Source organism: Ciconia boyciana, chromosome 6, assembly GCF_034638445.1.
Source record: "Ciconia boyciana chromosome 6, ASM3463844v1, whole genome shotgun sequence".
Lineage (NCBI taxonomy): Eukaryota > Metazoa > Chordata > Aves > Ciconiiformes > Ciconiidae > Ciconia > Ciconia boyciana.
The window spans coordinates 5,767,121-5,793,297 of record NC_132939.1 but is presented as its reverse complement, the minus strand read 5'-3'; the positions used below and the strand labels follow the sequence as shown (position 1 = coordinate 5,793,297).

Below are 26,177 nucleotides of genomic sequence, written 5' to 3'. Positions count from 1 at the left end.
TAATCAGTATTCTAATTGATCTATTAAAGGTCATATTTTTATTTATCAGCATGCCAGGATGTCGTAATAACAACATTCATCTTTTTCACCGATTAGGCTACAGCAATTCATGTTAAGCAAATAAAGACTATTACCTCACTCTCCTAGGGAAGTTAACATAATATTAGATATTATTTATGATCGTATCAGTATTTAGCTCTACCAAATTGTTTACAAGACTAGAGGTTCATACAGCAAAGTGCTCACCATAGAAGCTAATACTCTGGTCTAAATTTAACTCTATGCTAAGAAAGGCTGGTGGTGGGTTTTTTTAACCACACCCATCAGCAAAAGTGTATTTATAGAAGACCAAATTGGGTTTTCATTTTATTAGAGTAGGAACAAAAAAGGAATAATTCCGAGGGTTATGTCTCTGTCTTCTCCTTCTTAAAGCATGCAAGGATGCACGTGAAAAAGTTCTGAGAAAGCACAGAACATTTGTAACTATGACCCTTGCTCCCAGTTAACAGAAGGCATCACACAGTGAAGCATGTTATTACTGCAGCCATCCAAGCCACTTGCAATATCATTCATCACTGTTTTACCCTGAGACGTCGCTTCAGGAACAGATTATATCTCCTTCCACTCTGCCGGAATAACCAACAAGTAGTTAGCAAGCCCACTGTTCCTCTCCAAGACCCAAACCAACTGCTTTGAGCACATACCCCCCAACTAAAGTCAGCAAGAAATCCGTGTCCTTAAAAAAGCCAGGAAAAGCCTCCTCCAACTATTAGAAGAACACAAGCACCCACAAACATTATGACTACAATGTCTTTTTTATTAAAGGCAAAGCTGTGCTGGCATCCATTTTGATAATGAACTCGGGTGTTTTAAAATAATGACTCCTATAATGCTACTTGCCATCATTTGGCTACTTAAGCAGATTTTTAAAAAGAACAGTAAGAAAGTTGCTTTGGATATAATGCAAAGGCAACAAAACAAGCACTGGCTAATGAATAGTGCATGCGTGTTTCTGTTACGCTCATGTTAGGTTGGACCCACTGGGACATAAAAAGAAAAGAAACAGCATTTTTCTATTCTATTTTGTGCTTACAGGTTTGGGGGTTTTTTGTAAATATAATTGTGACTACAAGCAAATTGCAACTGTTTAGATGTTAATTTAATCAAATTAACATAGCGCGTAGAACCACACCGACATCTACATAGCATCAACAGTTCTGTAATTATGCAGTATTACAGTAAGTGAACCCCAAAGTGCAATCTAACAACTTACAATGTTGGGAATCAGCCTAAAAACAGACCACCCCAACCACTAATTTAAAAGACAGAGATTGTGCAAGCACAGATGTTGTCCTAGTGAACTAACAAAATCCATATACACAAAGAAAAAAATTAAAATCAATCAATAATATTTACTTCAAAATAAGCTCCTGCCAAAGGAGTGTCCCAAATTCTTTGGGTAGCATAGTTATAATTAGATTATTCCATACAATTGAAGTAATACTTTATCTTTAGTGCCATCAAAGTTTGCTCATTTTCTAAGATATATCAGAATCCTGCTCAGTTATTAAAGGTCTGACTATCAATTTAAGAAGATGCAGTAGTCATCGTTGGATCTGCTTTGAGAAGGGGAATACTTATCACTTCCCTCTCCTTCTGTACATAGGATTATCCATCATGGATAGTGACAGGCCTACTTATTACATCCATAAATTATTCCTTTCCATTTTGCTGTATTTGGATTTCACAAGAAGAACAAGATCAGTCTTGCATATTCATGCAACTCTGCGCATACATGTGCACTTACAGGTTTAAAATATATAAAATGTTAGTAATTTGCATTGGTTGCATCAGTGAATCGTAAAACATTACATCTTATTTCTTAACAGCTCTTTCCAGAACTGTATTCAAATTAATTGATCTTAGAAAACCTGCAGTTATTACATGAAGTTACACGTCATCAGAGCAGATATTCTGTGACATGTACCTGCTGGAATACAAGTAACCGAATTAAAACTTCCCAATGCAGCACAGATAGCAAGCAGAAGCTTTTGAATAATTGAATAATACCCAATGAGGAATTACAGAAGAGATGGAGCGCCAAGGCATATGGTGAAAACTCGAGAGGCAACAGCCACAAGTTGTAACAAGGGAAATTTCTACTGGATGTGAGGGTGTGGTTGAGCGGGAAAGGGTACAACAGGTTGCCCAGAGAGACTGGGTAATCGCCATCCTCAGAGATCACACAGCGTGACCAAGCAAGGCCCTGACTGAGCAACCTGATCTATGTTTGAAGTCAGCCTTGCCTTGAGTAGAAGGTTGACAAAGGAGACCTCCAGAGGTCCCTTCCAATCCAAGTCAGCGTATGATTCTATGATGTTACTGCAAGTGTTTAACATTTACCAGTGCTTCCAAAAGTTGGATAAATCTTTTTTTTGTAGCTAAATAAGCTACAAAGCAAGTTTACAAAAACTACTTGTTCAAAAACAAATACTACCTTCCTATTTTCCTGTAGTAACTTTCCAGTTTTAACAGTCTAATTATCTCTGTAAGAACTAAGTGACTTTATAGCCTGCAGACAGATGTGCTAATTGAATGCTCTAATGGTCTATCATAAAGAGCTAAATTTTGCATGTAGCTATGTAAGTGCAAACTTACTGGATTCATATGGAATTATATTAATATTCCTAGTTATCACATAATTGTTAACTTCTGTTAGACATCCGGCGGAGGTCAGAGTACTGGACCGTGTTCAACCAAACAACCCTCCAAGTACCTAGACTTGCAATCCTCACGTTAGACACGAACTAAAGCCCTGCAGCAGGAAATCCTGACTCAAATAGGGCAGGTTACAGGAAAGACCAAGATGTCAGTACGGAAATAAACAAAGCTCAACTCAAGACGAAGTAAGGCTGTAACACTCCACCTCTGCCCAAACTGGTGTGGGTAAGGCGTGTAAACGCTGGTGGTCGCATGCTATGTTCAAATCCATCAAAACTCTCCCGCATTGCTAAACACTTGATGAGCAGGGCTTGGCCACCTCGCTCCCACAGGTGGCTCAGATATGCTTCTCCAGGGCCAAAGCAAACAAGCCAGGCACTGCGAACAGGAGAGGGAAAAGCGAGCTGCTGGATGTGGCATCAACTGCTAAACACTGTAACAGAAAGTGCTTCAGAGAAACGACGTGGGATTGAAGCTGAAGAGACTCAGGTAAACATTTCTGTGGCCCTGCTCGCCCACCAAAGCACACAGACAGCTGACCTTGGTCAGTACAATCAGCTAGCCCTCGGTGGTCTAACGATATCACAGTACCTGAAAAGCAAATATATTTTGCAGAGTATATCTGAATGATTTATTCCTGTCTATTTTCACAGGACTCAGAAGGATTTCTATTTCTGGTCATCCACCTAACAAGAAATTTATGTCCTTACAAGCCATTTAGCACAGCTCTCTCCTTGTAGGCAACGGACCTTCCTCCAGATACACCTTGCTACTAAATACACCCCACCCCTCTCCATGTTTGTACTTCAAAGACAGAGGAACTTGGCTTAGAGCAATACTTTTCAGATTAATATTCAGACAGAAAACTGCAAGTTTCTTAGGGGCCTACACTTAGAAACACACTTCCCAAATTCAGTTCCCTGAAGTTCAAGGTTTCAGAAGTATCCAACCTCACAGAGCTGGGACTGCAGGTTCAGACCTCAGTGTTCCTCACCTTCTGCTTTCTGTATCTCAGAATGGGAAGATGGTTTAGAGCAGCAATTTCAGTAGCAAAGCAGTAACCAACACTAATATGAGATGGAAGAATCCAATACATTAGCCTCATTAGAGTTGTAGCACAGTGAAGAATCTCTGGCTATGACTCATGGGTAAGCTGAGAAGTTACGTCAATAACATTATCCCCATCAGCACATCTGGGAGTTTTATTATCATAGTGCTAACATTAACAGACAAGAAAACTTCCTGAGATTAAAAAATAAAATTGATTTGCAACATTTTGCTTACTTACAAGATACAGTCTACAAACCAAGTATTTATTTACTGCATACCTTTGATAATCCTACAGGCAAATTAGTTTTTATCACAGACAATGTAACAAACCAAAATAACTATATTACAAAGCAATCAGTTAATTTATGAATTAACAATCCACTTCAGAAAAGTTTTCAGAATACAGAAATGGACAAAAATGTAAGGGTTTGAAATCTGAATCAAAATACAAGAAAAGCCTCCATAATTGCAAGAGTAGGAAACATTCAGCAGCTTAAAAACAAAATTATCACCCTCACTTAGATCCCCAGTTCACTCAGAATATTTATATACCCCTATCTAAATAAATATATATACACCCCTATATATAAATATTTATATATGCCTATATAAATAGGGGTATATAAATTCTGTGAAAATCCCTTTTCACAGAATTAAACATGCTTACAGCTATAGGAGAAACAAGCTGATTAAAGTGCCACTGTGCTAAATATAGCCATTTGAGAAAACTTATTTCCAAAAGCAAAAAGCTCCTGGAAATGTATTCCCACAACATATGAAAACATACAGGCACGCTACTGAAAATCAAAAAGGCAAATTGCTAGTTTCTGCACAGTAAACTCAGTTCCCATTATACCAGAGATCCATTTGCATGAAGTTCTCTTCAATATTCTTCCTTGAAGGAATCCACGCAACTGAAGTGCTTACCCACTTCAAAGAAGTGTATTTACAACACTCTTAACACCACACATCCCAATTTCCAGTTATGCTTCATGCAGGGTACAAAGCTGCATAGAAAGAAATTTCCCATTCAAAGAAACACAAAACCGCAGGTATTTCTTGTAGCTAAAACTTGCAAGCTACTTTTTGCACCTTTATCACACCTGCGTTTCAATTTTGAACCACATTAAAATCTCAAAGCTTGAAAACATGCATTTCAAAGCAGTTAAGACACCAAAATGTTTGCACTATAATTTAAATACGCAGAAAAAGCCTCTCTGGATAAAAGAGCACATTAAACAAGAATATAAAAAAGAAAAATAAAATATATGCTAAGAGAGTGTATGCGTTAATGTAAGACACCAGAGCCCAATGTAAGCAAGCAGACAGTTTTAATACACCTCAGCATGTACTTCTTCAGTTGTCTTAAATGAGTTTTGGTAATTTTTTTTCTCCATAAAAGAATAATGGTTATTTTAATTTTTCTGATATATTTGACAATTAATACAATTATCTTGTCTGTGAGTTTCAGTAAGAGGATATTTTCAGCCTTTCCTTATTAATTACTACAATAAGAAAAAAAAAGGCAACACATTTCAAATGTTGTCCGTGTTTGTTTCTTGCTCTTTAAAACATTCTAAAGTATCATGCTGACTCAGAGAGCCCTCCAGATTATTATGACAAAAAGGAATCCCACGCTTGTTAATAACACCATAGTCAGAATATATCTTATATCCCATCAAAACAAAACAATGATAAAAAAAGCAAACTTTCCAGTTTACTCCACCAATACTTAACTTTTCAATTTTGTCTATTATCCTTTTGATTTGCTTGAATTTATCATTTAAGCCATCACTAGGAATAAACTCTAAAACCACATTCATTTTTATACGCTAGAAAAACAATTATTTTTGGAAGGATGGCTTCCTTGAAACTGGAAAATTTTCTGGTGAGGGACTTTTTGGCATACAGTAATAGAAGACGCCACACAAATTCATGCAAGGAAGCATGAATGTTTTTTACTGCTTACCACTTGATGTTCAGGGATGAGTAAAGTAGTCTCAGTGCTGTTTAGGCCCTGCCAGTGGCATCACAGGAAAAACATAATGTTGTTAGCGATGATGCAAAGGGTGCTTTAAAATAAAAGGCTATTTCAGAAGAGACAGTGTAGCTTCTGGTTTAAATTGCTGAAAAGCTATTCTGAGTGATAGCTGGATTTTCAGTATAGAGAGTCAAAGTTTCAACAAACCTCTACTTCCTCAGATGAGCTGGGTCTCTAGCCTATGCCACCAACTTTTACATAGCCCATACTGATTTTTAAATATTACTAAGAATAACTCTTAATAAGAGCTATACAGTATTCCTCAGCATTTCCATTATAAAAAATAAAGTCTAAACAACTTGGCACAGATTTCCATTTGCAAGCTGATAAAGAACAGCTTTTAACAGTACTTTTTGATATTTAATATCAAAGAAAATGTACATAGCATAGATGGCTGCACTTGCATTCAGAAAAAACGTGACACCCCTTAGCTAGCTATTTTTTCAATATGAACTGAAAGTACACCATGTGAACTGAAGGAAAACAAATGCGAGGAGACAAATCATTAATCTCACAGTGTAGACAAGGCAAACTGGTATCAGTAATTGTAGTTGTTGTACTTAATGAGACTAGTGAGGGCTTCCCAACTTCCAGTTCTGATCCAAGCCTGGTGAGGCTCTACCCTGATTTTAATTGTACAAGATCTGGGTGCTCGTTGTTTTCCTGTATGTGGGCCTGGAGGGTGCTGCAACGTCCTCTGGCCAGACTCCACACAGGGATGACAGGCATACCAACAGCAGAGGACTCTGCAGAGCACAGCTATCCTACGAAGACACGTCCATAAGCTATCTGGGGTCCTGGCCCACAACTGTATGACTGCATGAGCAAAGGATTTTGACATCAGGCTTCGCTATCGGAATGAATAATGGTTTGCAATACCTAAGCTGTTTTGCAATATCTAATTCTGTTAGTCAATAATTTCTCACACTGTTCGTTTGTTTTGCTTCTGAAAACAAATCACAGACACGTTTAAACAGTGCAACCAAATAGTGCAAGCGCCTTATGAAAATATGACAGTTCTCTATGGAATTACCTTTCAACAGAAGCAGAATACTAACTTCATTTCATTGTTGTATCATCATTTATTTGTTTCGAGTTAATACTTCAAAAAGTATATTTCCCCAAATCCAATTTTCATAAAGTACTATGATTTTTGAAATCAGAAATAAATATTTTTCACTTTTATTACAATTTTACTTGAGAGAAACCACACAGGTCCATTCCTATAATTTTGTGAAGTAAACACACCATTTTTGTTCCTTTTTACATTGCAAGTAATACATACACACATCTTTACATTCTTTCTTAATGATGCCATCTCTGAGTATTTACTTATCTAAGTAAGGTAAAAGTGTCCTTTTCAGAATTCAGTCAAACAAACACAGAAAGATTGACCTGGTTTTTGGCAAGGAATCCCCATGAGAAAGAGTGCATATATAAATAGCTGCACTGTGCTCTTACCCTAAGATAGTCTGAACTGGGTTTAGGATTCTAATCCTCTCATCGCTGATGCTACTGGAAAAACGGCACTATTTGTAGAGAAATAAGGGCTGAGACACTTAAGCAGAAAGTTTTTCTCTAGTTATACTCTGAAAATATCTGCCACGTAAAGTACTGTACAAATTTGACATCAATAGGAGCACAGTCTGGCTTTTCATTGCTGCCCTACGGCTCCTGACCTCTCCAGTGCACACTCGCCCTCCCCGACCAAGCTGGTGCCCTTCCATCTGCTTTTCTTCCACCTCTCCATCCTGTACTCCTCCCACCCACAGCTTCCCACCTCCTCCACATTAGATATAAATATGGGTTTTAGTCACCCACTGGCCCTCATATGCTGCCCACACTGCTTCTATCAGGGATAAAATTTTAATACATTTAGTCAAACACTAAACTGTAGGATGAAGACACATGGCTGGTAGAGTCCAGCTGCTAAAAACACTTTGTACATTCCCATGCATTTTGTGAAATGTTTTCCTGTTAAACTAGGGAACTTACCCTGCTCTCAATACAACTGCCTGAAATTAATTAGCTCAAGTCACCGGGGTTAAGTATTGTAAAACTGGTGATAGTCACTATATCTTTTCCTGCACATTTAAAATGTAAGAACTCTTGTAGAGAGACAGCACTTCTTCGTTATATGCCAAAGTCTATGTACAGCACAAAGGGGCTCCAATCTTGATAATGCATGACCCCCAAAACAAGAACCAACCAATCCTTTCAGAAACACCCAAATAGTCCAACTTCATTGAGAAGAAAACCAAGAATAAAGAAAGTTAGCAGTGGTGGCAGCAGTGTTGGACTGGTCCTTCATACTTTGGAATCCACTCTCAAGTCTTTAATGCACTCTCTCTCTTCCCAAAATATTCCGCAGATTGTGTTTTGTAGTTACTACTTGAAAGAAGCCTTTTTGTATTTCCTTCTAGATTTTGAAACTGATTTGGTCTGTCTTCACAATACTAATAATGGTATTTTATGTTTCTCTCTACTTGAAAACCCACTGGTCTGAATTGAAAAATGAACAAGCATGAAAAGTAGTGTACATTATGATGGTGTTTGTTTGGGGGGGGGGGGGGGATCAATTCATTTGCAACACCCGCAGCTCTCAAAAAAAAAATCTATGTGTCATACCCCTAATTTTTGTCAAATGCATTGCTTTAATACATTTGATGGAGCTCTGCCAATTTACTTCTGCTAACCTGGTTTAAATAGAGACTGCTTGTTCTCAGATTTTCTCACGATCAAACTACCATACGCAAAATCCTGATTAACAGAAATTTTTAGTGAGAATTTAATTGGTGTGAAATTAACAGGAAAGGTGAAAAGTTCATATATGAACTGTGCAAAACTAATTCCTACCTTCTCACAGCCAGAATAGGGCACAGTCCTGCAGCTTTACTCAGTGAGTAGTGCGACCACCTGCTTTTTATGAAGGTGAGAAACTCAGGGTCCACATACATACAAAGCAAGCATTTGAAGTGACTTTGTACTACTTAATTGGAATAGCAGATAGACCAATAGTCCTCAGTATACACCTCTTACAGATGTCAATAAACGACAAACTAGTTAGTGATTCAATCTTCCATAAAATCTGTACTAATTTTACAATTATCCCACTTGAATGGCCTAAAATTTTACTATCAGGAAATTTAATATAAATTCAATTTTTTAACCTTTCTTCCAATCATGATTTATTTAACTGACCTTCCCTCTTAATAACAGGAACTCTGTTTTGTCAGTGGGCCTCACCCTCACTTACTTTGCAACTTGAACAACTGATGATAAACACTGAACAGAAATGCACCGTGCTATCAAAACAGAATTGTGCCATTACATATTTTTCTAGCTCTCTCTCTGCATAAAGCACAGAGGAGAAACAGATTCTGAGTTTTTATGTCATTCATTTTTCAATTTGCTTGAAAGGACTTTCAGAGGCATTTATGTATTTCTTGGAAGAGGAACTCCATGAAGACTGATTCAGGTAGATTCTACATAGAGACTCAATTAGGACAGTTGCCTATCCCTAACAGAAGTGGCTGTCTGTGAATTACTGATTTAACAATGACATAATTTGAAGCAGTCCCCATTGCAGCACCTGTTCTAAAATATCCCTATCATATCCATATTTTTTTTCCTCTCCAGTCTGCTCCTTACTGAAAACATCTCCTTGCCTCCCTGCATGACAAAGCATCTAGAAATGATGCGTGCTAGGCTTGTAATATGAAAAGCTGTTGAACTCCAAGCGATCCTGTTTCTTTTGTCTTTATTGGAGATTAAAAAGAAAAAAAAAAAAAGAAGGAGACAACAAGAAGCAGATGAAAGAAAAAAACAGGGTAAAAGTAGGAAAGAAGCAACGGATTAGAGCACAAATGCAAAATCATAAGGAAGGACAAACGCACCATTGATTGGAGGCTCAATTGCTTTTTTGAGTCCTGAACATCTGACTTTTGTACATATGTTGGCAGGCTTCACTACAGACTATTTTTCACCTTCATTTTTGTATTACTTGCATCATTTCTTGTGTACAAAATCATGTATTCCTTTATAGATAACAAAAGAAAAAAAATGCCACTGAATTATGGATAGGTAATGTTTTCTGCTCTCCATATTTGAATCTAGATTTCTTTTTTTCCCCCTCCTCTGTTGCTAAATCAACAATAAGGCCGTAGCTTTTTCTCCCTGCTGCTGAGCAGAAGCATACTGTTATTATCTTCTCTTCCAAAATAAAAGATAGGCCAAGCATAATGAAGTTGTGACCTGAATGCAAATTAATTTAACTCTCTCCCAATGGTCTTTTTATGGATGAATTCCATTTCTATGTTAAAATTACCTGACTTAAATTGTTTTAAGACTTCCAAGCGTTCATATTTTCCAGTTGCAGGAACAAAGTTAAGTACGTGGTTAAGTAACAAGAAAGTTACCAACCTATCACCAGGGTAAAATTATAAGAGAGAGAAATGTGCTATCTGTCAAAACAGGAACAAAGCATGTTGACCTGAGCTCAAAAGGGTCTTGGTGAAAAGAGGAGAAACCTTGGTTTGTCTTTCATGCCAGGATAGATGATCCTGCTCAATTTCTATGGGATTGCATCAAGGATGACAAAAGGCAGACAGCGAAGAACTGAGGGAGAAGAAATTCTTCCAGTTTATTGAGAAGAAAACTGAAGTTGTGACAACACATGAAGATAAAGGATTAGCATGAGATGAAAAAAAAATCAGGGCTATCTTACTGTTGGAATGAGTTCATGGAAAAACTTCAAGGATAGACTTAACCTGAATATCTAGGACATTAATCATCAAGAACTAAGCCTGTTATGGCTGATATGAGTGTGAAACTGGGCAAGAAGATTAAGAGTAACTCTGTAACTTTATGTCTGGCTAATGCACAGAAAGCAAACATCAGATAAATTAGACTGTATTAGGGGACATGGGGTAGGATAACGCAAAGCACAGAAAAGTACTAACTTAAATGTAAGCAAACATCAGATAACCAGCTGACCTGGAGAAACAAAGCCAAATAAGCTGTCTCTTCTTAGAGGGAGAAAGGAAAATAACAAACCAAAAAACCTGAGTCATCAAGTCAGCTACGGACTAATATTGCTAATACGGCAATACTTTGTGATATTTAGGAACAAATCATTAATAAAAATAATTATATAAGGAACATGCATAAGAAGAAAACGAGAGAAAAGGCATCATTAAGTTACCAACGAGAGGTTAACCAGATATATTTTTCATAAGAAGACTACCTCCCAGACAAGAAAGTGCTGCAGATCAAAGCCGCCTTTCCCACCCCATCATGAATCTTTCACCCTTCAAACAAGGTTCAAATCCCGTGTCTCTACATATGAGACACATGCATTGCACCCTTTCTCCCATGTTTCCTGCCTTTTCCTATGTCCTAAGTTATCAAGTGAATTCTTTCAGGTTTTGGTGAAATAGGTCCTCTCCACCTAACTCAGAGACACTCTTAAAGGAACTCAGACTCAGCTTCAGACTCTGATGCTTATCATGGTATGATGATTCATACGCTGTAATTTGAGACTGTATCTGCCCAGGGTTCAGTGAAGTATTTGATATGGCTGTTCACTGAAAATTTTTGTGGAAAAAAATATTTACTACAACTCCTACAATATATTGAGAAAGTAGCAGGGTGAACATACTAACAATTTTTAGGATGGAACTGGCAGATTTATGAAAACATTTAGATGATCCGGTTGCATGCGCTAGCAAGATAAAGATCTGTGTAATCTAGGAAGCACTTCTGAGTTCTGTCTTCACAGGACCATCTCCAAATTTGCCTCTTAGAGGTAGGTGAGGACATGTTTTACTCTTAGAAAGTTCAGCAGAACAACTACAGTTTTCTAACGCTGAATTCAATAGACATCATTTCTGATGAGTGCTCATAGCAAGGGTGAAACTCTACTTTGACAGAGCAACTATTTCTTTTCCTATCTAAAACTCTTCCTAACTTCCTCTAAGCATATAATAACCATAAGAAAAAAAAAAATCAGACAACAGAAATTAAAATAAAATACCAATTTCAAGAATGCATATTTTCAATATTCTTCTTTAATCCGTTTCTTAACTGAAGAGTAACCACACACCACTATCTATTTAAGCTATCGTGTACTGTACATGTCAAGCAATGAGGTACTGTGAAAAAATGAATAGCTGATGATGCTACTTGGGTTGCACACGTTCCAAGGAAGAGGTATTCTTATAACTCAAATCTTCATTTGCTTTCTCATAAATCTTGCTGCACTGTCAAAAAGTTCCTAGAGCAGAGGAACGCAAGAGTGTCTTGATTTCCCTATCAAGCCAGCAATATAATACGCAGCGTAAAACAAAGTGTTGGGTTTGTGCAGAAGCATTATGTTTTTCCAATTGCCAAAACATTAAATGATCATATGATTCTCATTTCAAGACTGATACTGGAAACACTGTTAAGCCCATACTGTTTTCTACTACTACTGTGTTGTAGCGCTAACACTTGTAAGTCTCTTATAAGACTCAGTGAGTACCAGCGTTACTTTCATGGTTTTGCTCCTTCAGAACACTAGAGGAAGAAAATGTTTACATGGATAAAAAAAGGAGGTATACGACAATCTAAAAGAAATACTATTTTTAAAACTAATTCTCTCTTTCACAGCAACTGTTCCTCTTTCTTCCTACCAGTCATCTGTTAACACCATCTATATCGGACCTTACCTCAGAGCTGCTTGGGACTTCTGATCCTGCAGTTGAACTAGTTTCACATAAAGGTCCATTGCATTCTTCCCCTAAGGAACATAGAAAGTAAGATTCACATAAATATATTTCTTATTTTAAAATATGATTGTATCTGAAAAATGAAGTGAACCCTGAAGGCATGGAACTACGAACAAGCAAAAGCAAAAGCTGGAAAATAATACTCAGCTACATAAAATCTTTAAGAATGGCTCTTTGAAGGGAAAAAACGCTGCAAGACACAATATACTCAGCCTGTACTACCTGGTTGTAAGCTTGCAGTCACAGAAACACATTTTTAAATGTGACAAACAAAAATCTGTCAGCATCATGTATTTGATGAGATAAAATTATTTCTTGTCTCAAATGTCTGATAGGTGACTGTCTATGAGTGTCTCACACCTGGAGCTTTGCTGCCTCAGTTATGAAAGTTCAATTATCTCTGGGGTTGCTTGCTAGAAATCGAATTTTTTTTTTTGTTGCTACGGGATTAATGGTGCATAACCTCAAGATTACAGATTACCACATCATGGAGATATGATGACAGGATCAAGAATAGTAATATCAACTTAAATTACCAAGCTTCTTCTTGTTTAAATAAAAAACCAAAACCCCTTTCATTTTAACAACAGTATTGAACTCCGACATGACTTTCCCGCAAATATAGTCAGTCCACCAAGGACACTGTTACTTAAACGTTAACATTATAGGGAAAAAAAAAAAAAAAAAATCACATGAAATATCTTCAGACCGCTAAACCATACTGAGACATTTGCTGGGTTTGTGGCTCTAAACCTACTCTGTAAACAATTCCCTCTGAAGAGCAATTCAGAGCCCATAAGCTAGGCTCCTGCTCCAAGAAGTTTTTGTAAACAACCATCTCTCTGCTGATTAGACAGACAGACCAGTCTCCTAAATCAGGCATCTAAATAGCTCCACCACCAATGGAAAAGGATAAGCAGTTTTGAGAACAGATTGTCACAATCTAAAGCAGGCATCTAATAAAGCTGCCTCTTTCTTCCAAAAAAAAAAAAAAAGGATTCATCATACTCCTTTCTTCATCAAACAGCAAGGAAGTATTGATGGGTATAGCTTAGGCTGGACAGACTGACTAGCACAGCTTAGACTGGACCACTGTCAGACAACTATGGCTAGATTAGTCCTACCAATAAGACAGTCCTACTCTTTTGTTTGTTTTTGTAACCTGCAAATATTTTATGTCAAAATTGCATCCAGGCAGGATACAAACTGTTTTTTCTAAAATCTATAAGCAGCTACTTAAGACAAAAGAAAAAAATTAAAGGAAACAAAATGCTCTCAAGCTGCGTCTAAGTTCACTTACAGAAAATGGTCTCTAATGTATAACTGTGCATATGATGCGATGAGAAACTGGGCTATAGTATATCATGTTATATAACATATAATGAAGTTTCTGAATGCTAAGACATTCAAAGTTGTTGCATGCTATTTTGCTAAAGCAAACTGTGCCTGCAAAATCTGGATTAGTTGATATAATTTGAACACTTAAGTTTTATTCATGTACCTGTAGAAAGATGTTCGCATATGGTGATACAAGTTGGGAAACTAGTGTTAAGCCCTCTCTAAAAAGGTAACATGGAAGTCAATAATTTGGGATCATTCTGCCTACCCAAACATACCATAAATGCCACAGGGACTACGCTGTAAGACAGACCACCAAACACAGAAGAGGTTTACAGGAACAGCTTCAGCACAGAACTGAATTCACTTCACCTTCCAACACAGCACAAGCGTTCAACATGTACGAGAAGCAAATGGCATATAATGGGAGACTATTATAATAAGAACACAGAAGTCTTGACTCAAAAAACAACTATCAAAATATTCAGATTAACTTACTTGAGAAACTGCTCCTGCAAGAATATTCCTAAGCAGAGGGTCTACCTTCAGACAGGGCTGGTTCTAAGCATAGGCAAACTCGGCAGCTGCCCAGGACAGCAGGCCTGATGAAAGAAAGGGATCATCACCATCACACTCTGCTGCCTGCTCTGCCTACAGCCCTCAGAAGCAGGTGGCTGCTGCAGCTTTGGCCAAAGGTAGCAAGCCCAGGGGCAGAAAGCCCAATCATCTGGCCACACAACCCTCCACGGCAGGAGCAGCCTGGCACCTTGTCCCCGGAGCAGTAACGTTCAATTTGCCTATGCTGCTAAGAGGACGGGAACCAATCCCACGGACTGCAACAACAGCCTTGGTGTTTGTTTTTTCTGGCTTATCCTTTCCGTAGTTGTGAAAGTTTAACCTCAGGAACAAGCACGATTCAGAGTTCTACATTTTAAATGCTCTCCCAGTACCATAGCTGATTACTTATGCAACTTGTGAAAGGAAATCCTCTTGGTATCTCTGAGCCAGGGGAATAAAACTGAATAGCCCTAGTGCAGCACACAAGAAGGCAAAAAGAGAATGCAAAACATGTATTAACTGAGAAGTACAACACACTTAATACATTCACTCCTTGAAAAACACATAAACGGGTTCCTAACCAGTGTAAGAAATGTACGTCCAAGTCATGTAGGACGGTATAAAGGAGCCGCAACCCAGAACTCAAACAAGCACCAGGAATGGAGATGCCCAATTAATTCTTAACCAAGAGAGCTGCCCACAGATAGCTAAAAATGGACTTCTAAATCACATTTCAAAAAGCTTGGCTCATATGTGATATCAGTGACTCATATAAAATTAAGTCTGATTTCCAAGAGGCGCTCAGCAGAAAGTTTAAAAAAAAAAAAAAAAAGGACAGAGGACACACACAAAAGGGAGGAAGGCGTAACGCCGGTTAGTACAATACCTTCTGACCACGACGGCTTGAACTTGGTGAGAATCGCAAAGTCATCTTTAAAAGGAAAAAACACTTCAGTAAGAACCAGAAGTAAACCTCACTTTTAACATGAACCCGTTTAATAATTCTCCTCTATCCTTTACAATACCGCCACTATATCCAAACAAAAGAACAAGCCCTAGAAACAAGAGACTCTGGCCTAGACAGAAAGCACGGAACAGGTTCCTCTTGAAACACCAACATTCACCTTTTTGTCCAGGCACCTTGTTCAGCAACACAAACAAGGATGCCACTTTCCTGTATCAGTAGCAGGGGGGAGAAAAATAGTTTCTGCTAGCCAAGAAAACGCGTTTAAAATTCTTCAAGAAATTACAACTTTGTATCTAAAGATGGAGTAAAACAATAATATTCTGATAAAACCATCATAATTAAGGGAACAGCCTTGTTCTTCAACACTACATGCTCTACCGTATGTAAAGAGATCTAGACACGCCTGCACATCAAAAAGAACAAATGAGGACACCTACTAAACATAAGTGGCCCTTCAATACAAAATTCGTTTGTACAAATTGCAGTCACTCCTTGCAAATTTTTTTGTTCAAAATTAATCCCAGTACCACACTATGACTATCAGAACCCGTTAAAATTGTTTCAAACATATATAACTAATATTTATTCAAATCATTGGCCTTTCGTGGGCATGCACATATCCCATCTGAAAGAAATACCTCCTTCCCAATGTAAGCATCGTCTCCAACAGCCTTACAGTTCTGCACACAGCTATTTCTAACTCCTTAAACACGTGTGTCTTGGGAGTTTGCACATTATTGGAAATAAATGAGCTTCATGTGGCCCATAATTTTGCAGTATTAACATACGCTGTCCCAAACTACACCCTACTGCAGGGCAACCTACTTAGAAACTTTCAGTATGCCACCCCTAAGAATTACAGACCATTTCTATTTCAATTACAGTCCCAGATGATCAGATCAACAGTGATCCAAAACAGCTCACAGAAATCAACATTCAGAACTGAAGACTGGAGAACATAATCAAGACTGATTTTGCCTTTTAAAATATAAGTAGTTTACCACACAAAAAAGGTACTTTTATTAGTGCAGTCTTACAATTTCTGCAACAAGCATGAAAAATGGCTTATTGTGTAATGAAATGATTAGTCATTCTAAAATAGTTTAACTTTGCTCACAGTGCCTGAATCAGTTTCTTTTTCTACATGGCAAAGCTGACGTTTTCGGAAAAAACAGAAGGAATTTAATCCCACATCTGGACCTACTGGTTAAAAGACGTGGTTTAATATGATTAGTATTTCAGGAATCAAAAAGTTGTCCTTCAAAACCTTCCCATTCATTCCATGACGAAAGACAAAAACCCTTAGTGGTCTAGATGCCAACATGCTCACAGATTTCCTAAGACGCTACTGTAGCTGCAACTTACAGAACTGGCAGACAAGCTATGCAAGTATGACTGCCCATCACATATTTAAAATCAGATACATGGATGGGAGACCACATGCATGACCCACCTACCTTTTATACGACTGTATGACAGAAAGTGGAAAATTCTCTTTGATGACTACAGCGGTAATATAGGCTTTATAAAATTAAAAAATAAAGTCACCTGCAAGAAAACAAGCAGCTCAAAATAAATTCTGTTTATTTTGACAAGTGCTGTTTAATTTCATTTATAAAACCTCATAAAACACAAATAAGTGTATTCAGTGCTGTCGCAAAAAAGTAAAGATGCTGTTGTAAATCAAAGACTCCTGTAGCCCCCTGTTTTCTCATAGCTGGGGCGAGGTAAGCAGCACGGCTCAGTGACACCACAGGACTAGCCATGTATCCCTCTGCACCAAAAATGAGTTGCACGTTCTCTAGGAGAAGTGCAACCCGTCACAGGCCACATCCTGGTCACAACAGTTGTGCCTAGACTAGGAAAATAAAAGGTCCAGGACACTGGCACAACCATAGGACTGCTCACTCAATTATTAGTGCACTTGGTGGAACAGTTTTTGGCTTCTAGCGCTCTCCCTGACAGAGCAGAAACACACTCTAGAGGACATCACAGGCCAAGTTCTGGTCTTTGGAGAAGTCTGCCCTGCTTGGGGAAGAAGGGAGTTTAGCCATATGGACGTGGCCAGACTGTGCTACTTGTCCTCTAGGCCAATGAAAAATCCCCGGCTTTTTTGATTACTAGCACAGGCACAGCCTGGGATGCTCTAGCATCTTTAACAGGACCTAACCAGCAATTTCCCTGGAAGATGATGATCTATGTCACTTCAGCATCCTTAGGTAAGCTGGGATCTGCTGGCAGATGCGAAGAAAAAAAAGCTTGGGCGATGATGCTGCACTCAAGGTATAGCTGGGCACAGAACAGCTGGCGAGTAGATGCTGCAGTCTGGCAGAGCTCAGAGCAACTCTGCGTCAGAAAACAGAGCAAGAGAAGGCATTTAAATTATCCTTTCTGTCAACTTCTACCACCATGATTCATCTGCACCAAGTGGAGCTCTTGGTCTTTCTACCAGTAAAGTTGTTAACATATTGGCTGCTTCTAAAGCCAAGCGGAAGCTGAATAGACAGTTTTAGGGATGAAAAGTTTCATTTTACTGCTAAAACTAGAAAATCATCTGCACTTGCACACCTAAGACCTCTGACAGAGCTATTCCAAAGGCAAAGTCAGAGCCAGGATTCAGGCAGGTACTGACAAACTGTTTATTGTTGGTACTACTGGTACTACTATTACTTTCAGCATTGCTTGCAAAATACTGCTTCCATTTATTTCCACAATTTTCTTAGACACAGTAACAGCATCCTTTTCAGTCAACAAAACCAAGCAGGTAAAAACAACTTTCAGACCTGTCATACTGTCCTGCACATGTCTGATGCCTTCAGCATATCAGTTTACACACACATACATACATATCCCTAGAGCAAGTTTTTGATGGTCCAAATAAAACGGAAAAAAAAAACCCCAAACTTACACCGTAGTTGTTATGAGGTAGCTACTTGTACTATGAAGAAACTTCCTAATATTCATTCTTACCAATGCAGAAGCATTGCAAGAGCATTCTTACCAATGCAAAGCAATGCAAGAAATTTTTATTTCTAGATGTCTTGAAGTCACCATCTTAATAAAGCCCTGCCATTACTCAATAACGTGGCCTGCCTGACAAAAAAGAGAATTCAGTTTAAAACATGATTACTTATCACTAAATCAATGCGCTATTTACGGTACTGTGTCCTTTGCTCCCAAAAGATCACCAGGGAATTCCTGCTGTAGTGGGATCTACTCTGACCAATTTCCATCTTTGATAAGGAGTCTGATTCAGCACTGAGTCACTAACAAAAATGCATACTGAACAAAGATCTCTCCAGAATAAGGTCACTCTTTCCAAGTAAGCTTCATAATGACTATTTTAAGTGCTTCCATATCTAAGAAAAACATGGCTTTAAAATGATTTATTAACTAAATTTATGTGTATATTGACTGTATCCTCCCAGAGCTGGACGACTGAGTTGCCTAGGGGAACTGAGGACCCACCTAGTATGCTGGCTCCTAAGCAAGTAAAATAAGTGTTATTACTTCACCTGGCATCATCTGAAGAGTAACAACTGCACTGCTGAACCAAAGATTCCATCTCAAAATTACGTTTGAGGTGGTGGTTTGTGCACACTCAGAGCTGCTCCTAAAAATTTTAAACTGTTCCTTAACAACGAAAACATTAAATTCTCAGTAAATCCAGGAAAAATTATTTGGATCATTTTAAAAGAAATTTATTATTCCCTTAAAAAAAAAATTGCATTCAAGTATAGTCTGCTTCACAGACATATTAATTTTGAGCATGTGTTTTATTATTAACGCAGCAATTCCAGAGAACAGGTATTTATCAACACATAGAAAGTAAAAGAAAAAAACATCAGTATTTTATATAGGCATAAATATGCAGAAAAAAAAATCTGTTCCTAACAATAAGAAAATCTCATTTAGCATTTGGAAAAGACATGAAGTCCTCAGTTATAATCTCTAGTACAGTAAAAGGGTATTTTAAATCATAACTGAGGTTTACCCTCAGCTGCCTTCCTTTTGAAGAACCATAAAACCTCCCTTTTGATTAACAGGCACTGGGTTAAAAAAAAAAGGAAGAAAAAAAAAGTTGTGTAAATCTGTTTTTAGCAAAAAACCACAAGCATAGTGTTGTAACACAGAACTTGAATGGTATTTAACATGGTTAAGGCATTAACAATTACCATATTGTATGTACCAGCATAGACAAGACTTAAAGCATGCTGTGAGCACTGAAGTTAGCACTTACACCTTTCAGGTATCATCGTTCTGCAGAATGACACATGTAAACTGATTAAGAGGTTCAAATGTAACTGAAAAAAGAAAGCCCAGACCAGCGATAGCTGGATAAAGTCAGGTATTTTTAAATTGTGTAGCATTTAGATGCATGTTAGTAAGGGGAATAGGATGGCAAATAAACCTCAGAAGAGCAGAGTGGTAAAATACCAGACTGCAGAAGTCCCACCAACTCATGAAGCACTATGGCTGTGCCTGTTTGCACTTAGACTATTTATAAGTGCAGGGCCAGATTTCATCAGCGCTATTTGACTGCAGAGGCAGACAAACAGCTCGGGCAATGGCTTTGCACATATGTGAAAGTGCCAGGTGCACTCACATCTCCAGGAAAAGATGAAGAAAAGGGAATGGTGGTATTGCTTTGCATCACAGCCCAAGGGAATTACAGGCACTTCAAAAAGTGTTAGGTATAGACTTGCTTTCCTAGTGTTCCCAGAGGCACACTTAAAAATCTTACATTATTATTCATTAATGCATTTCTCCAGCTTCCACTGAAATCCCTGATGTAACCCTGAAGCAACACAATCTCTGATATCTTTCAGCAATTGCAATATACAAGTTTTCAACAGTATTGGAGGGCCTAATGTACTATTCATTCTATGGACACACAGCACATTCCCATCCTTGTATGAGAGATCTTCCATAGATACTATAAGAGAAGAGCGATACACAAACAGGGAACTAACAATAGGGAAATAGTGAAAAGGGTGGGGATAAGTTTAGCATAAACTAGGAACATATATGACTTGTACATTTATTAGGAAAGTAAAAAGCAATGTATAAAAAACTACACCTCGAATTCACTGTCCTCTGGCAGTATTCCTCAGTTTCATGCTACCTGGATGTTTCATTTCAGATGGCCAAGTTCATCTGCAATTTTTTGTTCCTTCTGGTCCTCATGCTCTACCTAGCTCAATACTATTTTGGTTATGCTTCCAACAAAATCTGTCATTGAGAATTTTGCTACTGTATTCACCAGGACAAGTATTTAATTTTCTTATATTAAACAACATAAAAATATACCAGTATAGAATGACTTTTTATAAACAAATCCCATCAAAATTTTTTTTTGCTGAAGTATAAGTTTGCAAGACTTAATGTTTTCTGTCCAAATTACTTTAAAGATGACTGAATAACTCTGGAAGTCATATACTGACTTCCTATCAATCAAGAAAATGAGCAGGGCAATGGACCATGGCTGCCATCACTTAGAGTCTTTTATGTAAGCCCCACTCAATTAACAGGACTGTAGTACGCAAAGGCATCCAACTTGCCAATGGCCTCAAAACCACGTCTGCCAGTCATTACTCGGTAGCGTGGTATATTTCTAGCACACTTTAAGTTGTGCAAACATAGGCTCTCTGATTTCCTACCTGATAGTTAAGAAAACCTCTTTGAATAACAAACCACAGAGCCCTTTCTAATTTAGGGCTAGTGCAGAAAATTAAAGGCCAGCCATCTGCATCACGAGCCCTACCCACAGGGCTTGCTGGGGTTCTGCTATCTTGCCAGAGGCCTCAAATTCCACATCTACCCTTAGGAGCCTGCTAAGAAAGACAAGGAGATCACCTGGGATTTCCAGTTATAAGACTGCACTTCACCCAAAGATATTCTCACTTCCTAAAAAGCAGCGTTTGGAACTTCACTAACTCTACTGGTCCTCACTGAAAACCAGTGGAGAATGGTTCTGACTGTACTAGAAGACCCAGACAAACCAAGAAGATGAAATAATGAGGTGCTTATATTATATTGTTACATGTAAATGAGTGATCCATGTGCACTGGAAAAAAAAAAGCCTGATTTGAAACAGTAGCCTAGAATGAAGTCTTTTAACACAAGTAACATCAAATGTTGGTCTAGTCTTAATTTATTCTTAATGGTCAGATCTGTAACAGACAGATCTGTTACAGATAAATACTACAAATGCAAAAAGAAGTAGTAAATCCCATAACCCTTTAATCTATAGGATCTACTGAAAATTCCAGATTACAACTGTGCAAACAGGACCTAAGACAACTTCTCTCCTCCCTTCTTGGGCACCAGTTACAACTAAAGCAGAAACCCTACATTAGCAGAAATGAATGATGAAAACAGTCTAAAGAGAGAGACTGAAGGCTGGCCTACAATGTGTGAGAATACATGCTAGTTCTGCCTTGAACCAGTGTGAAAGGAGTGATCCAAATGTACATGTCGATGTATTCTGAATAGACAGAAATAGTTTCAGAAGCCTTTATTGGATTACTGCAATACGAGTATTGCAGATATGGAACCAATGTATTCTCTCAGCTGTTCTGGGGAACTACATTGACACATAGATTTTCATGTTACATCCCTTACTCTAGCCAGATAGGCGAGTTAAGAATTGCATTATGTTACATTGAGAGAGATAATTAGTGCTTGCAATGCACGTCAGCACAGTTGCACAAGACATGAAGTTTCCAGCACTGGTTCAGGCGTCCTGCCTTATTCTGTGCCTTTTTATCAGCAGCAGCCAACTAGCCTGCTAGCACGCCTTTTCTTGGCATGCATCAGGCCAAAGCAGTAAACAGCACAGGTTTAACAAGCTGTAGGTTCTTGCAGGAGGCCCTTCAAAGAAAAACACACATCTCTATAGTATAATCCAAGTAACCAAGGCCCACCCCCCAATGTTTAATCTATAAATAATTCCTGACATATTATTCAGCTTTCTGCAGATAGCTGACACCTCAAAAACCTTCCATAACTATGTTATAATTACAAGAACTATCCCTGGCAATACAACACAAGGATCTTCTTTCCCCTTCGTGCATTTATACACATACGCACGTGACTGTATCAAATACAATGAGATTTCTGCTAGGTAATGAAGCACAACCTGGCAACTACACTGCTCTTCAGTTCCACCCCCAGATAACAAACAATAAAAATCTAGTGGAAAAGTTCACTGCATTATTACCTTGACACTTAACATCTGACACAGCAACTCTTGCCACATTTTTACACATCTGACACAGCAACTCTCGCTACATTTTTAATTACCTTTACCTTCTTAATTACATGTTTATATTATGTGACTGTACTTCTCCTCCATGTGTATATACAACTCGTTAATTAGTTTACAGATACTAAATACGAAGACAATGGTGTTTGGTTTTCTGGTTTTGGGGGGTTTTTTTTATTTTTTTGGGTTTTGTTTTGGTTTTTTTTTTTTTTTTTTTACAAAATATGTGCCATCAGTTCTCAGCATAATTTTAAAAGCACATTTTCAGTAGCGCCCTTATATCTTATCCTAGTTTTTCCTTGCATCATAGCAATTATTAATCATTTGTACATAGATGTTAAAGTGCCCTTCCATTTTGTGATAGTTATCTCATTTCTGTAGAGACTTTTCCAGAGTGCAAAAACTCCTATTTCAACACAGCTCTCAGTTCTCAACACATGCTGCTAATGTACCGGTTAAATAAAAGCTTGAAAAGCAAAGTAACTTTGAATTTCATTTGTAAGTTGAGAAGAATTCCTTACAAAAACCCTTCCAGGGTGCAACACCATACTTAGGGCACAATTTCACTGACCAGCAGCAAAGACTGGAAACTTTCCAGCTGTACTTATACTTTCAAAATTTTGAATTTTACTCAGATCTAAAGCCAAATTTATATTTAAAAAAAAAAAAAAGTCAAACCCCTATGCACTGGAAACCTGCCTTTCCATTAGTCCTATAAACACCTCAGAATGGGACACCACACCAGACCATACCTTAGCTGGAAACTGCCTGGGTGGGAAACACTAAGAGAGTATCTCTCTGCCTTCCACTGCAGTAAGGTTTCAGTTGCCTCCTTAGCATTTATTTGGCATTCCCAGCCCAGAACCTCTGCCTGCAGCTGGAACCAAGCCCTCCTCCAGGAACCCCTGCGAGGGAGAAACAGCTGCAGAGCATTTTCTTTCATTTTCTCAGCAAAAAGGTGAAGCTGCAGACCCCTTTTTTAAATAGAGGCTAAAAAGCATTCACCTGCTACAGTCAGGACAGTCACTCAGTTCTTTACCTGAGGGAATTCAGCTGTATTTCCCAGCTCTCCAAAGTATGGCCTAAACTTCCCACATAATTGCCACTGGGTTAAGAAGGCATGCAAGAGACTCTTAATCCCTCCTTAGGAGCTGCTCCACTTTGCCACTCACCAGGCTGCAGACAGAAGGTATAAAAGTGACTTTAACCTCATACGCAGGATCCTCATCTAAAAGAAAAGTGTTATAAGTCTCAGTCACCAGTCCAAAGGTAATTTTTTTCTTTTTTTTTTTTTTAAACTGACACAATCTCTGGATAAAATCCATATTTAACACCTGTGGTAGAATGGGCTTAACATTTTAATTTTCCCATTAAAAGCACCACAGTATGTATTAAAAAAATATATATATAAGGTGATATTATGCAAGTTGCTGGGATCAGTTCCCAAAAGCAGGCTTTCCTGCTACGAACTGGAGTTTTCCGTTAAAAGAACGTTTACCTTCTGATAACCAACCTGTATTTACACTGTGCCCCCACAGTGACACATCGCTGCCAGTAAAGAAATTCCACTCAGGAACTACATGTTGGTTGGTCTAAGAGAGTATTTTCTCCCCTGCCTTTTATATTCTGAAGTATGTCTAAATTTCTCTGAGCTTTTATTTTATTACCTCGGAATAATCTTTAAAAAAAGCTTTCACATTAACAAACCCTCTGCTTTAGCCTCGTGGGAACATGATATCCCATTCAGCGTTTCCACAAATAGATCAGAAATTACTACATACATTGCTCCAGTAAAGAGAGACAGATGTAGTTTTGAACAGAGGCCTGTATTTTATGTTACTAGTATGAATCATAATAATTCTGACTAAATAAGTGAAGTATCATTCTATTAACCGACAGCAGCATTTGGCCCTGGATGGTGAGGCATTATGAGAAGCTGACACACTGGTACAAGCGCTGTTTGCAAGTCACGCCATCGGCTTTTCCCAATGTTTTGCTGTCTTTTCCAGAGGGAACACGAGCAAGGTGACAACCAACCTAAGTAACTGTTTGAATTTAGATCAGTCTTAGAGCATTTCAAGTTCAAACCAGTCTCCTAGAAGTTTTGAAAAAAGAACCATGCGTATAAAGACAGCATATTTCAAATCATGGCATGGAGCCAACTATGAGTTTCCAGAAGATCCATAGTCTTGGGGATACATCCCACAGCACAGCTACTGTAGCATTAACATTTCATGTTAATGAAATGAAAAAAAATGCTGAAAGATAGGATTATTTCTTTATGTCTGTGCTAACAACATACTGTGGTTTTCTTCCTCTGATATTTAGACTCTGATTTTGCAAGCTCACTTTTCTTACTTTTTAATATTTGAAGTAAATGCCACACATCTTCCAATAGCAAGCAAAATCATGCACACAAAAATGGAAGTTATCACATCATGCGGGTATAATTCAACAGGAAGCCAGAAAGCTTCCTTCAAGATAGAAGTTTTGGTGCACGGTCTCTGAACACAAACTCTGCAAGCTAAACCTGCTGCTGCTGTTAAGTAGTTTTTCACCCCCACAACCTGTTCCTCAGCATTCGAGTTTAATGAAATGCAGTAGTAAACCAGAATTAAATACACATGTACTATCCAAATATGAACGCATCTTTAAGACAAATAAGTAGCAGATGCTTTTTCTTCTGCCTTATTCCTATTGACTCACACCGACCCTGCTTGTGCACATCAGATATCTATGGCTTGGAGCCTCCTTAAGAGGCTATCTGTTCCTTAAAAGCACAAAGCAGATGTTTCGATCTATGAGAAGTCCCAGTGGCAATATATGCATACTGATAACTTTTCTAAACCATAATTTAAGGAAGATTTGGGTTTTTTTATCCTTGAGAGATTTTTGGACAACAAATTAACATAAACTTTAAAAAGTCTACTCCCTTTACCCCATATTCAATTTGTTTCTGTTTTAGAAAAGTGTTTGATTTAAAAAAAGAATTGAACTGGTGCAAGATTTTGTATGGACAGTTATGTGTTACGGTATGGTAAATCCTACTAAATCACCCTCATTCACTGAAACCCTTCAAATCTCCTTATATTCAATGTTTCTGACTAGAAAAAAACCCCACAAGACGCTCATGGGAAAACTGAATGCTGCAGAATGAAGTTTACAAACCTGGCTTCCAACCTCATTCCCTAAATGGTTATTGCATATTTTGTAAATATTTTTTAGTCTCAAGCTACTTCAGAAGAACAACCACTGGTTAGAGCAGCTCAGTCCTAAGCACTTTTCATTGCCCACAGGCAGTGGGACAGGCAATGACTCAGGCCTCCCCACAAGACTCTGGAAATGCTTTGCTGGCCAAGAGGCTGTAACACCCATCTGCTTCGGTTCCTGAGCAAGTCTGCCAGCTCCACCAGGCCTTCACAGAGAGGGCAAACGTTTGTCTGACACTTGCTGTGGACACCGGCCTCG

The 26,177-nt window shown here is 38.2% G+C and overlaps 1 protein-coding gene across 6 annotated transcripts in view; it reads right to left on the bottom strand.

Moving 5' to 3' along the window:
• ANO5 (anoctamin 5) overlaps window positions 1-26,177 on the bottom strand; it is a 64,631-nt gene that overhangs the window by 36,985 nt on the left and 1,469 nt on the right. For 2 of the 6 annotated variants that reach the window (XM_072866042.1, XM_072866045.1), the window contains exons 2-3: window positions 15,362-15,406; window positions 12,520-12,590 (exon numbers count right to left, since the gene is read on the bottom strand). In XM_072866042.1, coding sequence (XP_072722143.1) covers window positions 12,520-12,590; window positions 15,362-15,406 — 116 coding nt within the window. Of the gene's footprint in view, window positions 1-5,740; window positions 5,789-12,519; window positions 12,591-15,361; window positions 15,407-26,177 lie in introns of all 6 variants that reach the window. The other 4 variants (XM_072866044.1, XM_072866046.1, XM_072866040.1 and 1 more) reach the window with 3 other exon arrangements.